The 15,835-nt window shown below is 34.2% G+C and overlaps 1 protein-coding gene across 1 annotated transcript; it reads left to right on the forward strand.

The window, feature by feature from the left end:
• Positions 1-13,312: 13,312 nt before the first annotated feature.
• On the forward strand, positions 13,313-14,067 carry LOC147566330 (putative calcium-binding protein CML18). Its single transcript, XM_086652810.1, has one exon. It carries the CDS (start codon positions 13,402-13,404, stop codon positions 13,861-13,863), a length of 462 nt encoding a protein of 153 aa, XP_086508936.1. The 5' UTR covers positions 13,313-13,401; the 3' UTR covers positions 13,864-14,067.
• Positions 14,068-15,835: the final 1,768 nt, after the last annotated feature.

Raw genomic sequence — 15,835 nt, forward strand, 5'->3', positions numbered from 1 at the left:
TTAGGAAGGATCCGGATGGATCCAAGGGATGGCATCTCACCTGCCATTACAATTCTAATCTGACAACCATATTTGCAACCCACAAAATTTCAAAAGGAAGGTCACATTTCTTCTTGTTGGGAGCGCTTTGAGAAACCTCCTACAAGGTCTTGATAACCCCACTCTAACCGCGGGCGCTTAGCCCACCTTTTAGATTTTGGTAGGATAGCTGCGATCTTCATATAATTACCATCTAGCTTTTTTTTTTAGGAAGGATCTGGATGGATCTAAGGGATGGCATCTCACCTGCCATTACAATTCTAATCTGACAACCATATTTGCAACCCACAAAATTTCAAAAGGAAGGTCACATTTCTTCTTGTTGGGAGCGCTTTGAGAAACCTCCTACAAGGTCTTGATAACCCCACTCTAACCGCGGGCGCTTAGCCCACCTTTTGGATTTTGGTAGGATAGCTGCGATCTTCATATAATTACCATCTAGCTTTTTTTTAGGAAGGATCCGGATGGATCCAAGGGATGGCATCTCACCTGCCATTACAATTCTAATCTGACAACCATATTTGCAACCCACAAAATTTCAAAAGGAAGGTCACATTTCTTCTTGTTGGGAGCGCTTTGAGAAACCTCCTACAAGGTCTTGATAACCCCACTCTAACCGCGGGCGCTTAGCCCACCTTTTAGATTTTGGTAGGATAGCTGCGATCTTCATATAATTACCATCTAGCTTTTTTTTTTAGGAAGGATCTGGATGGATCTAAGGGATGGCATCTCACCTGCCATTACAATTCTAATCTGACAACCATATTTGCAACCCACAAAATTTCAAAAGGAAGGTCACATTTCTTCTTGTTGGGAGCGCTTTGAGAAACCTCCTACAAGGTCTTGATAACCCCACTCTAACCGCGGGCGCTTAGCCCACCTTTTGGATTTTGGTAGGATAGCTGCGATCTTCATATAATTACCATCTAGCTTTTTTTTTTAGGAAGGATCCGGATGGATCCAAGGGATGGCATCTCACCTGCCATTACAATTCTAATCTGACAACCATATTTGCAACCCACAAAATTTCAAAAGGAAGGTCACATTTCTTCTTGTTGGGAGCGCTTTGAGAAACCTCCTACAAGGTCTTGATAACCCCACTCTAACCGCGGGCGCTTAGCCCACCTTTTGGATTTTGGTAGGATAGCTGCGATCTTCATATAATTACCATCTAGCTTTTTTTTTTAGGAAGGATCCGGATGGATCCAAGGGATGGCATCTCACCTGCCATTAAATTCTCGTTTAAATTCTCGTAAATTTATGTTTTATGTTTTTGTTTTAATCTTTGTTTTAAGTGTTTAAGTTGTTGTCCAAATTAAATTTCTTTAAATACTATCATACTTATTAAGTCTTGAAGCGTGACTTTGGTGAACTAAAGTAATTTTGTCCTGTGAAACCCGGGGAAACCCTAAGTCGCGTAGCCTAGAATTCCCGTGTTAGCCGGTGAGGGCGTTGTCAGGGATTGGCGTAAATCGTTGACAGTGATCAGGAGCAAATATGCTTGGGATAACCAGAGCCATGTCTAAGAGACATGATAAGGCTAATAGTAGCTGTAATAAAGAAATTTTGTTAAAAGAAAATTTTGAAAAATCTTTACAAAACTGGAATTTACCAGTTCAAAGTTCTGTTTATAAACAGAAAGGAACTTTTGAATTCACCTCTGATTATATCGTAAAGACTGTAGAAGAGGCTATACCCTTAACTGAGGGTTACAACTCATTCCAACTGTTGTCAAAAAATTTGATTGATAAACATAGACAACAATACAAATTCTTGCATATTGGGTTAATTCAAGTAGGTTTGAAACCTGCTACCCGTTTAGGCTTAAACACGTCCGCAATTATTTGTGTACGTGATAAAAGGCACAACAAATTTCATGACTCATTACTTGGAATAGTGGAGTCTAGTCTTTGTGACGGACCCATATTCTTTTCGTGTTTTCCAAATTTTACTCTGTCATTAAACGACCCCACAATTATGCACTCTCTTTGCCTTGACATTAAATCTGATGGATTTAATATGATGCAAGGAGCTGAAAACATAATCCTTATTTACAGGATTCAGTATAAAGTTATGAACACCGTAGTACCCAAGATGAAAAATATTTTACAAGATCAAAAGGGGTCTACTACTTTGTTTATAACCAATTTAGAAAAAAGCAATGTAAAGGTCCCAAAAACGATCACATGGGATCATGTTAATTTACCTGAAAAATGGATACTTGAAAAGGCTAATGAGCCTGTTAAAAAAGATAACCGTGAACTCGAAGAAATCAAAGAGTTCCCTGACGGTGATGTTGAAATTGTCTTCTCTAATCAGAGAATTGCAAGGTTAAAATTGGAAAGCCTGAACAACAAAGTTATTTCAGGAAGAAGTTCTACTTCGTCAGTTCCAACAACTAATTTTGAAAAAATTTCTGGAACAAAATTTACCTCTGACGGAGTAAACCAACCTGAATATAGGGTTAATTTACCCACTTCTGAAATTAATAGTGAAAGAACATCCCCCACTCCTTCTGATATGGGTTATTATAGCCTTTCGCCTATAACGATCCATAAAGAAGAAAAATTCAAGTTTAAATTTCCTTTTAGGGGACTTCCAAAGGAATTATTTTATTCCAAAGAAAACAAATTTAAGAGAACATGGTTTTTCCTTGTTAAAGACTCTAAGAGTCATGAAAAATGGTTTTCTCGCTATAAAAGGTTTTTAATAAAAAATGGAGAAGTTATTGATTTCTTCAATTTTATGGAACAATATTATGAAGAATTTCCTGACTTCAAGGATCAAGATTTCATATTTTCTCTTGAAGCTTCTTATAAGAATTTTATTGCTAAAAATGGAAAAGTTTTTAGGAGTGTTCATCCTCCGGAAACCCAATTAGCAATAAGAATCAACAACGAAGAAGTTGTAGCAACTCCTTACAGGAAAAGCGACAACATTGAGGCTGTTGTTGAACAAAACAATTTTACAAATCTAACTCTCAGAACAATGGGAGATCAATTAAATAGAATTGAGAAAAATATTGATTTTGAAAAACAAGAAAAGGCTTCAAATATTTCTAAAATTTCAGAAACTACTTTTGAAGATAAGGTTTTATTCAAACCAATGAGTTCTGAAAACTTTGATTTCAAAATGGATCCTCAGAATTCTGAAATGGTTGATGAGATTATAAAAAGATTAAAAAATCTTGGAATTAAAGACAATGAATGTGCTCCTCTAGAGACACATGAGTCAGATTATAATTCTGATGCTTCTTATGATGAAGCAGAAAATTCTTCAAAAACAGAAGATAAGATCAATCTTCTGGAGAACATGTTCTTATCAGAACAAAAAAATAATGAAAATAAATTTCAAGTAAATAAGCTTGCATCTTCCTACAAAAAGAAAATGGCTTATAATATTCCTGCAAAGCCCTATTATCATAGGCCTACACCTATAGACCTTCAATTAGAACAACATGATGAATTCATGACTGTTCAATTTGATGGAAAATCCATTAATGAATGGAATATAGATGGCATGTCAGAATACCAAATGCAAACGGTATTGCACTACATGACTATGTATGCAACTGCTTGTAAAGCACATGGTAATTCTGATCAAAATATTGCCAAAGCCTTAATTCAAGGATTTACTGGTCAATTGAAAGGATGGTGGGATTTCTACCTTCCTGAAGAAGCCAAAATACATATTTCACAGGCTGTTAAAACAGAAGTTAGAGACAATCAGGCTGTACAAGTTACAGATTGTGTCAATACACTTCTGTATACAATAGCAAAACATTTTATTGGCACTACATCGTTGCTTATTGATAGATCTCAAGAGCAACTGATGAATTTAAAATGTCAGAACTTATCTCAGTTCAAATGGTATAAAGACGTATTCTTTTCAAAAGTCTTCACCAGACATGATAGTCAAAATGATTTTTGGAAAGAGAAGTTCTTATCAGGACTACCCCATTTCTTTGCGGAAAAAATACGCAATCGTATTAAGCAAAGACACAATGGAATTATTCCTTATTCCGAATACACTTATGGGGATTTATCCTCAGAAGTGGTTGCTGAAGGCATTAATTTATGCAATTAAATAAAATTGCATAGACAAATCCAAAAGGAGAAAGTCCTTGGCAAAAGAATTATAGGGGACTTTTGTGAGCAAATTGGCTTACCACCTATTGGAACCTCTATCGAAAATAGAGGGAAAAGGACCAATAAGGTTTATGCCAAGCAGAAGTATTTTCCCAAACAGAAAAAGAAAAAAATTTTTAGAGGAAAGAAAAGGAAGTCTGAACCTGAGAATAATTCTCGGCAAAAGACTATCCCTGTCTGCTGGAAATGCCAGAAACCTGGCCACTACGCTAATAAGTGTAGAATGAAAAAGAAAATCAATAGCCTGAATATTGATGAAGGCCTTAAGAGGTCACTTGAAAAATTACTTCTTAATGAAGAAGGAAAAATTTTTAAAGTAGCCGCTATTGCAGAAGACAATCCTGAGGAAGAATCATCTTCAGAGGGATCTGTTGATCAAATAGAAGAATCTGAGGATGACTCTTGCGAAGGAAATTGTGATTACTACAAAGCCTTATGTCAGGCAAATGGTCTATTTCCTTTAACAAAAGAGGATAATTTCATCCTTGACCTTATTGATCAACTTTCTGATCCCATTGCTAAAAGACAAATGCTTCAAAAGTATTTAGAAGATTACAATGGAAAGAAAGGTGACAAAAGGTTAAAATTTGAAGAGCCAGAGACTTATAGTCTAAAAGAAATTTTACAAAGAGCTAAGACTTCAGTTTCAAAAGAAGAAACTCCTGGAGAATCTTCTTGCATTAATGAATTACTGCATGAAGTCAAAGTTCTCAAAAGAGAAATTAATACTCTTAAATCTAGAGTAACTTCTCTTGAAATTAAAAAGGATAAATCTATTCTTTCTGAGTCTGATTCTGATCATGAGTCAGATGAAGAAGAATGGAATTCCTTAAAGGAAAAATTAGATACTTTAACATCTGTTAAAGATAAATCTTCAAAAGACGAAGGATCTTTGAAGGATGAATCTTTAACATATGTTAATATGTTAGACAGGGTTATTACCCATAAGTGGCATATTAAAATTAAAATCATTGTTCATAAAGAATATACTCTCTCTGCAATTGCCATGGTAGACTCTGGAGCAGATTTAAACTGTATCAATGAAGGATTGATACCCTCCAGATATTTTTCAAAAACTACTGAAATTTTAAATGCTGCAGATGGTAGAAAAATGCTTGTAAATTACAAGCTACAAAATACTGCAGTTTGCAATAATGGAATTTGTTTAGAAATGCCATTTATAATGGTAAAGAATCTTTCTCATGATGTTATTTTGGGAAATCCTTTTCTTCACATGTTATATCCCATTAGAAGCATTAATGAGAAGGGTATAACAAGTTCCATTAATTCTCAAGAAATTACATTTAATTTCGTTACTGAACCTCGTTATCACGAGATTGATTTGTTACAAAAGAAAATTCAAAGAAAAGAAAATTTTCTTAACTCCTTATCTCAGGAGATCAGTTACATGAAAATTACTGAAAAAATCAAACATCCTTTAATTCAAAAGAAAATAAATGATCTTCATGATCTTATTGTCAAAACAATATGTTCTGATATCCCCAATGCCTTCTGGGAAAGAAAGAAACATATTGTTAGTCTGCCTTATGAGCCAGACTTCAATGAAAGGCAAATTCCCACTAAGGCTAGACCTATTGCTATGGGACCTCGCCATTTGGAAATTTGCAAAAAAGAGATTGATGAGTTATTACTCAAAGGTTTAATTAGAAAATCATACAGCCCTTGGAGTTGTCCTGCATTTTATGTTGAAAATGCTGCTGAACTTGAAAGAGGTGTTCCTAGGCTTGTAATTAATTACAAACCTTTGAACAAAGCTCTTAGATGGATAAGGTATCCAATCCCTAATAAAAGGGACTTATTAAATCGGCTGTTTTCAGCCAAAGTTATGTCCAAATTTGATATGAAATCTGGGTTTTGGCAAATTCAGATCAATGAAAAGGATAGATACAAAACTGCATTCACAGTTCCATTTGGCCACTATGAGTGGAACGTGATGCCTTTTGGGCTTAAGAATGCCCCCTCAGAATTTCAAAATATAATGAATGACATTTTCAGCCCTTATACGTCATTCTGTATTGTTTATATCGATGATGTTTTAGTGTTTTCTGAGAATATAGATAAACACTTTAAACATCTTCAAGCATTTATTAATGCTGTCAAACATGCTGGTTTAGTTGTGTCAGCCAAGAAAATCAAATTATTTCAAACAGAAATAAGATTTCTTGGCCATACCATCAAAGAAGGGACTATTTTCCCTATTGATAGAGCTATTACTTTTGCGGATAAATTTCCAGATGAAATCAAAGAAAAAACTCAATTGCAAAGGTTTTTAGGAAGTCTTAATTATATTTCTGACTTCTATAAAAACTTAGCAATTGATGCTAAGCCTTTATTTGACAGGCTTAAGAAAAATCCTCCTGATTGGACTAATGTTCATACAGAAGCAGTCCAAAAGATAAAATTAAAGATTAAGGAAATCCCTTGTCTTGCCATTGCTAATCCAGAAGCTTTTAAAATTGTTGAAACTGATGCTTCTGAATTAGGCTATGGTGGAATCCTTAAACAAAGGATTAATAACAAAGAAACCCTAGTAAGATTTACTTCTGGGATATGGCAAGGGCCAAGGAAAAATTATTCCACAATTAAAAAAGAAATCCTTTCTATAGTTCTGTGTATACAGAAATTCGAAAGTGATTTATTAAACCAAAAATTTTTGGTCAGGGTTGATTGTAAATCAGCCAAAGATGTTTTAGAAAAAGATGTTAAAAATATAGCATCAAAACAAATTTTTGCCAGATGGCAAGGCATATTGTCTGTGTTTGATTTTGACATTGAATTTATCAAAGGAAGTAGTAATTCACTACCTGATTTCTTGACTCGAGAATTTTTGCAGGGTCATGAGCAAGAAGTCTGATAATGGAAAAGGGAAAGCTAAATTGGCAGTTTCTCCCTCAAGCGCGAGTTCTCAGTCTTATAAGACTATAATTGGTAAAACAACGGAACAGCTTAAAGCTGAAGCCTTAAAGGCGACTCCTAAGGAGTTAAAATTAAGAGGAGATGCTTATTTAGCAGCAATTCAGTCTAATCAGACTAATGAATATATCTATCCATATATTCCTTACACTACTATATGGATAGCTCCTATTGAGCTAAAATACGCTCATCTTTCCGCAGTTGAAGCTTCATCCTTTTACCTTAGGGAATCAGCAGACCCATTCCTTTATCCTAAGGAATACAATTTTTACTGCGCAATCCTGCAAGTAACTCAATCAGTGGATTTTGATTCTGTCATAAGGTCAGGCGCAGAATGGGCTTATTCTAAAGCCTTTATTAAGAAAGTTGTTACCCCTGAAAATTGGCAGGGTGATTTATTCAAATATCATGAAATACCCAGAGCTGGAAGAAGAGAATTGGATAAATATTGGTTTAACTACTTCGACTACATTAAAGCCTGGGAAGGAGCCTTCTGTTATGAGAATAGACTAAAGAAACACAGTTGGTTCCTCCAATTTCGTGATTTCAATACCACTAATCTTCCACAGTGGTTCATCAAATGGTTTTACACTTGGGGATCACACCCTATAATTTTCCCTGACAAAGTTAGGAATATATTTGATGATTTTATTAAATCTAACCCATCATTAAAAAATCCCGAGCTTATCTTTGCAGCTTATTATCAGGTTCCATGGATAGCTAGATGGGACGTTGTTATTGCAAATCTTCCTATTAAAAAGTTTGAGATAACAGTCTCTCATATCCCTTATTTGGGAAGAAGAATTCTTATTAAATGGTGGGATAAATTTGAATTCTTTAAGGATTCAATATTCTCTGAAAAAGGAATTGTTTCATTTGAACCAGCACCTCCACCAAAAGCTCCTAAAAAGGATGTCTCAGAACTTCTTAAGGAACTGCTCGCTTCATCCTCAAAGTCAGACCTAAAGAAGCAGTTGAGAGAAATTTTAAGCAACTCATCTGATGAAGATGACGACATTGAAGATGATGACTCTATGCAAGATTCCCAGGACCCATTTGCATAAAAGTCTAAATCTCAATTATGATCGCTTTTATTAAAGTCAAGCATTTTGTAAAAAGAAGGATATTATTGTAGTTACTTTAAATATTCGCACTTTAGGTTGTCGGTCATTTTACTTTTCTTTTTGGTGTCGGCATAAAATGCCAATTATCTTTTGTAAAGGAACGTGCACTAGCAGTACTAATAACCTGACGATGGGGCCCAATGAGCACCCGGGGTTACTTTTACCTGCTACTCAAGTTCCCGGTAACCGGTTTATAGGTCATCCGGTTACTCTTAGTATCTATATAAGGAGAGCTCAAAAAATCCTTCCAATCTTGTAAGATAGGAATAATAACTTTGAATAATAGTCTCCTTTAGAATTCCACGCTCCATTTCTTCCCACGTTCCTTCCTTTTTAAATCAATATCCCACCTTACTTCTTCTTCCTATTTCCCACTTTATTTCTTTCTTCCATGATCCTGATGTAGAAGAGTGGTATCAGAGCCAAGTTAGTAGGTATGTAGTGTATTATAGTTTTAGTTCTATTTCCCACTTTATTTCAAAAGGAAGGTCACATTTCTTGGCCGAACCATCACAGATGTGCCCCTCAAGTCAATAGTTGTGTCCTCAAGGCATACATCTATAATCTATTCCATTCCAATATATATAATCCAAAATAAGGCCAATTATCGATCCATTTTTTCAAATAATAGAGCACCATTAGGTCTACAAATCTTGCAACAAAAAAAAGGTCTACAAATCAGAGCAATAATATTGAAGAAAGCTTTCCTATATTTGGTAGAATCTTGTCATAATAGAATCTTGTGATGGAGCAGTCGGCCAAGGGTTGCCTAAGTTTTTTATTTGAAAAAACAAAATCAAAATTAATGAAGACTATTTTTAACCAACTGCAAGCCTATAACTACCCAACTACCAACTTAGTTGGATCCAACTTTATAACAAAATAATATGAAAAATAAAAATAAAAAACCTTACACTTGAATTACACTCTTGCCACTTTGGAGCGATAGGTATCGGATGACCTTTTTTTTTGTTGAAAGGGTATCGGATGACTTGATCCAAGTAGGAATTAAAGTCAAAGATGGAAATTAGGAGTTTGTTAATAGGAGATTCTCTTCTCCTCGTCATCATATGGATATATGTGATCACCTTCCTCCGTTGACATTCCAAACTATTGGCTGCAACCTTTGTGTTTTGAGTTTCATTTCATGGGAAATTCTATTAAATTATTTGCGTTGACAATTAGAAATGAAAAGTTTTCATCAAAAAAAAAAAAATTAGAAATGAAAAGAAATAGAGAAAAACTATGATATTTATGAATGGAAGTTGGTTCCAATCATCCTATATTCCTATGTAGGCTGTAACAAGCTAAAACAATTCTTTCAAAAAGAAGCTCCATTTAAGACAAGGCAAACATATAAACCCCACCTCACCATAAGACAAGTCAAAATTGTAAAAATGCAATCTCACATTGGTGGAAGATGGAGTGTGATGATCTTCTTAAGAGGTCAAACACCCTTCTCTACTGAGGTCTTCTAAAATCACGAAATCTATATAAGCGAACCATATAACCAACAATCTTTAAGGTTGACTGAGATCTGTTGGTAGGAGGGTGTGTTGAGAAATACAATCTCACATCAATGTGAGCAGAGTGTAGTTCTTCTCTTAAAAGATTAAACACCCTTCACTAGTGAAAATTTCTAAAACATGAGACCCAGAAATACTAAAGATGATAATATCGTTGGCTTGACAGTCGGGCGGGTCTACGCCATCCTACAGCATTTGAAGATTAGTTGAGTTATAAAGAAAATAATGATGGGATTACTAAAAGGATGTAAAAATATTATTTGATTGTTGAAATTGCTCACATGGTAAATGTGTATGTCTCTTTTCTTTTCTTTTTGTGGTTGCAAAATATGTTCCCTTAGCTAGGGACATATCTTTTCCCCCAATTCTTTTAGGATTTTTGAGGGAGAAGCCCAAAAAATGGAGGGTAAATAAGCATTACCCTCAGCCCAAAAAAAAAATGAGAACCCAGTCCAAATTGTCAGGACAGCTCACAATTTTCTGGTTTTTATTTTATTTATCCCTCTTTTACCCCTCCACGGGAAAGTTCCGTGTTTTCTGACAATCTGACGGACGACAGCGAAGCAATTAATTCCCCGTACATGACGTCATGTCAGAGAAACATTCAGATTTTTTGAAAATTCAAAAATGGCGCCATTTTTTGACGAAATTTCAGCCAATTTTTTTGGATCCCTCCCATTATATTTTGTTTCAACTCCTTCTTTCTTCTTATTTATACATCCAAAAATCTTCTTCATCATTCTTATTTTGTTTTTCACATTTTATCTTCTTCATCTCTTTCAATCTCTAAAAACATAAATTTTTTTTTCTTTCTTTCTCTAAAAGTTTTATGTTCTTATTTTTCGATGTTCATCATTCTTATTTTGTTTCACATTTTATCTTCTTCATCTCTTTCAATCTCTAAAAACATCAATTTTCTGTTCTTTCTCTCTCTAAAAGTTTTATGTTCTCATTTTTGAGTGTTCATCATTCTTATTTTGTTTCACATTTTATCTTCTTCATCTCTTTCAATCTCTTAAAACATCAAAGTTTTCTGTCTTTCTCTCTCTAAAAGTTTTATGTTCTTATTTTTCTTCTTCATCACTCTTATTTGTTTCACATTTTATCCTCTTCATCTCTAAAAACATCAAAGTACATAACCAAATGGCCAGTGCACAGAACCATTTCCGGTACAGAAGAAAATTCCCAGTTCAAAAGTGTCCAGTACTGAACCAAATGGCCATTACATAGAACAATTCCCGGTGCACAAGAAAATTCCCAGCACAAAAATGTCTAGTACATAACCAATTGGCGAGTACACAGAACAATTCCCGGTTCACAAGAAAATTCCCACTACAAAAATTTCTAGTACATAACCAAATGGCTTGTACACAGAACAATTCCCGGTACACAAGAAAATTCCCAGTACAAAAATGTGTAGTCATATCCAAAAAATGGCCAGTAACACTAAATAATTCCCGGTACACAAGAAAATTTCCTTATACAAATCAATGAAATACTACCAAAAATGAAGAAATTTGTTAAGATTGGAAAGAGATAAGAAATAAATCTGGGAAAAAAGAACGAAATTTGTTGAGATTGGAGAGAGAAATATGTGTGGGAGAAAATAAAAAAGAAATAAGAAATAAATCTGGAAAAAAAATGAAAATGACAAGTTGGTAAATTTTGTAATGGCAATTCTGTAAATTCGTGGAAAGTACAAGGTTTGATGTCAGGTGCGTCAGACTATTTTTCAAAAAAAATTCGCATTTCCCGAGAATTTTTCTGTGGCAATTTTGTGAATTTATGGAAAGTACACAGTCTGATGGGAGGCGTGTCAGATTATTTGTCAGAAATTTTCGAGTTTCCCGGGAATTTTTCGATGGTCGTTTCGTAAATTTCAAAAAGAAGAAGGGTGTTTCGGAAATTCCACCCCCAGTCTGACTTGTTGGACCTGCCCCTCATTCTTTATCTGCAGTGGGCCTGATACATATTGTTGGGCTGATTTTGGGCCTTTTGCCCAACCCCTCATTCTTTTACGAGGGGTTACTTTGCTTGAATATACATCTTATTTTTCATACGTACTAGTCTTTTGTATTAGGAAAAAAAGAAATGCTTATTTTTTTATAATTCATTTTATAAGGTTCAAACTTCAAATACAACTTAAATATTTTTTAAACTAAATTAAATAAGGAGGATTTGATTGTTGAGTATTTATTTGATTTTACTATTTTAGATCAAAATGTAATTGTTCATTTATATTGATATTTTGAAAAATAAAAGTTGATATAAATCTCTATAACCCTACTTTTGTTTTTTTGTTGAAGTATCTATAACCCTACTTGGCATGACCACAACCCGAAAAGGCCGAGCATCAATTATCACATGAGCACTCAAATAGAAGTTTGGCCTTTCCAAGCCATGCATGGTTGGGTCGCTATCAGTCTATCACTAGCATTTTCCTATAAACTTGAATGCTCTGAAGCTACATTGATAAAGACATAAAGTGATTAATGTATATTATAGAGAGACTGACTCACTGAAGTATTAATTGATTTTTCATTTATAGAATAATCTTATATGAGCCAGACCTACCGTCATGAATAATTTGATCTACCATGTAATTGATTCTGGCACCTGATATTATTTCGGGGCAAGAATATGTATATAGCAAAGGAAAAGACGTACAAAGTGTTTTTGTAATAACTTAACACCGGTGGTTCTTCCTCTATGTCTGGTGGTGCAGGTATATGGGAAGTAGTTCGTACGTGATCATCATGACACCTTTCTCGTTTTCGTTTGCCTAGTAAAATACAAAGGTAATAATCGTAGTTAAGTTTTTTTTTTTTTTTGAAAAATAATGTAACTAACTAGCTAAGCTACACAATGGATTCTAAGGCACGATGAGTTTACTGTTAAAATTGCTTTATTTTTCGGGTTTAGAGTTTGGGGTGAAACTTAGTCGATGTATATTGTACAATTAGTACATGGACACACTCATGCCTCGTGGTATAATCATACTTTACTGTTTGATGTGTCTGGAGTTGTGTTTTCTGTTTTTCGATGGGGCTCACGGCTAATGTTCTCGCTAATTGGAACTCCTCCAGACAGTGGGAGAGTGAAGGGAGTTTACACCACCACAATGTATCTCTGATACGGCTCTTTTTTTTATGCTCGACAGAGCCTCCTTCTGTGATATGATGCTCGGTTTGTTAGTTAATTCCTCATTTTTTTATTTATCGAAAAATAAATTATATAACCCTAAAATGTTCTATCCTTTTTTTTTTTTGGTGAAAGACCCTCAAAAAGGTATAACGTGTACACATCTATAACTCTGTATTTCGACTTTTTCACATGAAAATATTAAACAAATCAACTAACAACAGAAAAAAAAAAAATAAAGTAATAGTATTCGTTGATGATCCGTGAACGATGGTGACACTTTCTCAGTTTCCCTCCTTCACAATCCATCAATTCATCCTTTAACTTAAATACTAAAAAACGCGTCAACAAACCGCGTCAAATTAATTCCTCTCTTATTTATACCAACCTAACATCAGATCTCACCAATCTGAACAGAAGAGTAGAGAGAGAGAGAGAGAAACAGAAACAGAAATCTAGAGAGAGAAAGTCAGTTATAGAGAGAGAAAGATGAGTAGCAAGAAATACTCATTTGCATTAGAAAACATGGATGAAGTAGAAAGAGTTTTTGATAGATTTGATGCAAATAAAGATGGAAAGATATCATCAACAGAATTAGCTGATGTTTTAAAAGCACTTGGATCTGAAACAACACCAAAAGAATTGAAGAAAATGATGGATGAAATTGATAAAGATGGTGATGGATTTATAGATCTGAAAGAATTTGCTGATTTTCATTCAAGTAGTTATTATAATAATAGAGATGGTGGAATGAGAGAATTAAGAGATGCATTTGAAATGTATGATAAAGATAAAAATGGATTGATTTCTGCTGCTGAATTACATAAAGTTTTTAAAAGTTTAGGAGAAAAATGTTCGATTCGTGATTGTTCTAGAATGATTAGTTCTGTTGATGCTGATGGTGATGGTAGTGTTAATTTTGAAGAATTTAAGAAGATGATGATGAATTAACAGACTAGTCTTCTTCTTCTTCTTTTTCTTGTTGGTGTTGTTCTTGAATCTTCATCTTTCTTCTCCTTTAAGCTTCATCTTTAATCTGTAGGTATTTTAGTTTTATGAAGAGTCAAAGCAATTAATGGATGATGAATGAATGATACTGATGAAATCATGAACTCTTTTCTTGTTATTATGTTAATAGATGGAAACGTTTCTGTACTTCTTTTTCAAATTCGAAACCCAAATTTTTAGGGTTTTCTTATAGCTTTGTTGAAGAAGCTAATGCTTTTAGGGTTTATCAAGATGAAGCCATGAAGGTGATAAAATATTAAAATGTGTCTTTGAAAATTCAAAAAAAAAGTGTTTGAGGTTGGAAAGTGGGGAGGAGATATTCAAGGTAGAACGTGATTTGCTGACGACTAGCTTAATTGGTATCTTCTATTCTCATGGCTATATTAATATTATAATAGCTTTGAAGATTTGTTTTTACAATTATTTAGTTGTACTAGTTACAAATTATATTATAACTAGGTCCCACTTTTCCTTTATTTCATCACAATATGTGGTGTACTCCTGGCATCCAACTCTAAAAATGGCCCTTGCAAAAAAAAAAAAAAAAACTCTAAGGAAGGTCTATTGGCAAACTCTCTTCAAGTTCCAACTCAAATTTCACACTAATGATACTATGCCCCGCAAGTAATCCGGTCGGGGTACTTGGACGGGCATGATCTAGTGAGGAAAAGCGATGGACTTTCTCTCACTAGATCATGTTAGTCCAAGTACCCCAGTCGGGATTCAGCCGGGTTAATTGCCCGGCATAGCATCACTGCTCAAATTCAAAAAGGTCTATCATCTCCCATGTAACATTCGATCCTTAATGTAACACTAGTATCACTTTAGAGATTTTTCCACAATCTTTCCAATGCAAATGTCATTTTTAATGTATAAAAAAATGTGTTGGTAGTTACATAATCTAAACAAAGATGTTTTTTTTTTCAAATATATTTAATCATCTTAATCATGAATTTACACCAATATAACTCATCCTTAAAATGCGAAATTTAATTTAGATTTCTCAAATCATATGATTTTAGTTAAATAAAGATAATTATTCAAAATGATACTTATTTTAAAATATGTTTGGTTATCCTACTTGACAAAATTGAGTTTTATGGTTCTTGGGATAATTCAAAGTACTCCTCCACCTATGGAATTTTAGATTCAACGTAACTTCAATTTTTTGTTCTCTTACGAAAGGTAATTTTTCCAAGAGTACTCTATTGTCCGTTATTACAGAAGAAGGTTTACGCTCTTCAATTGTAGTAAATGAATACTTTATTCTTAAAGAGGTTTTCGAAAGAGAAGCAATGTGCTCGATTGATTTGAATTTTCTCTATATTAGTATCTGATTACGTCACCAAATTTAACAGTTAAGGAAGAACCAATTATCCTAGAAAGTGTTGAGTTAGGTCGCAAACAACATAAAGAAGGGTTCATACATGGACCAGCCCATGCTAAGGCAGAAAATTTGAAACTGAGTATAAAATATAAAAATAAGTATAAAATATAAAATTAAGATTGAGCTATGGATATATTTGAATAAGATAGTGAAGGTAAGTTATGTAAATCTACCGAGAGAGAAGAGTGTAGGCCTACCTAATTCTTTAATCATCATGAGAGATAAATTGGTCAAGTACGTATAGTCTTTGGTCCTCAGGGGAGAGAAAATAGAGTGGCTGTCTTACACAACATGAAAGGAAATATCGTGTTTGGTGGCTCACAAAGCAGGAACCGAGCAAAAGCCCAGATTTACTAGATACTTCAAATTCTCAGACTATTATGCAAGTAGTTTCATGGAGCCCTCCGTGTTATGGTAGGATAAAAATAAGTTTGACGAAGCTTATCGTCAAAATGGAGCAGCAACGACGACAACAACTAAGAATTGAATAGGAGAAACCATTGATTCATTAACTTCATCGTTCCCAGT

This window comes from Eschscholzia californica, unplaced genomic scaffold (assembly GCF_041429995.1).
Source record: "Eschscholzia californica isolate CP2 unplaced genomic scaffold, dmEscCali1.0.p SCAF_1, whole genome shotgun sequence".
Taxonomy (NCBI): Eukaryota; Viridiplantae; Streptophyta; class Magnoliopsida; order Ranunculales; family Papaveraceae; genus Eschscholzia; species Eschscholzia californica.

Excerpts from the sequence above, each read along its gene's own strand:
- LOC147566330 (XM_086652810.1), top strand. The coding sequence starts at position 13,402 with ATGAGTAGCAAGAAATACTCATTTGCATTAGAAAACATGGATGAAGTA.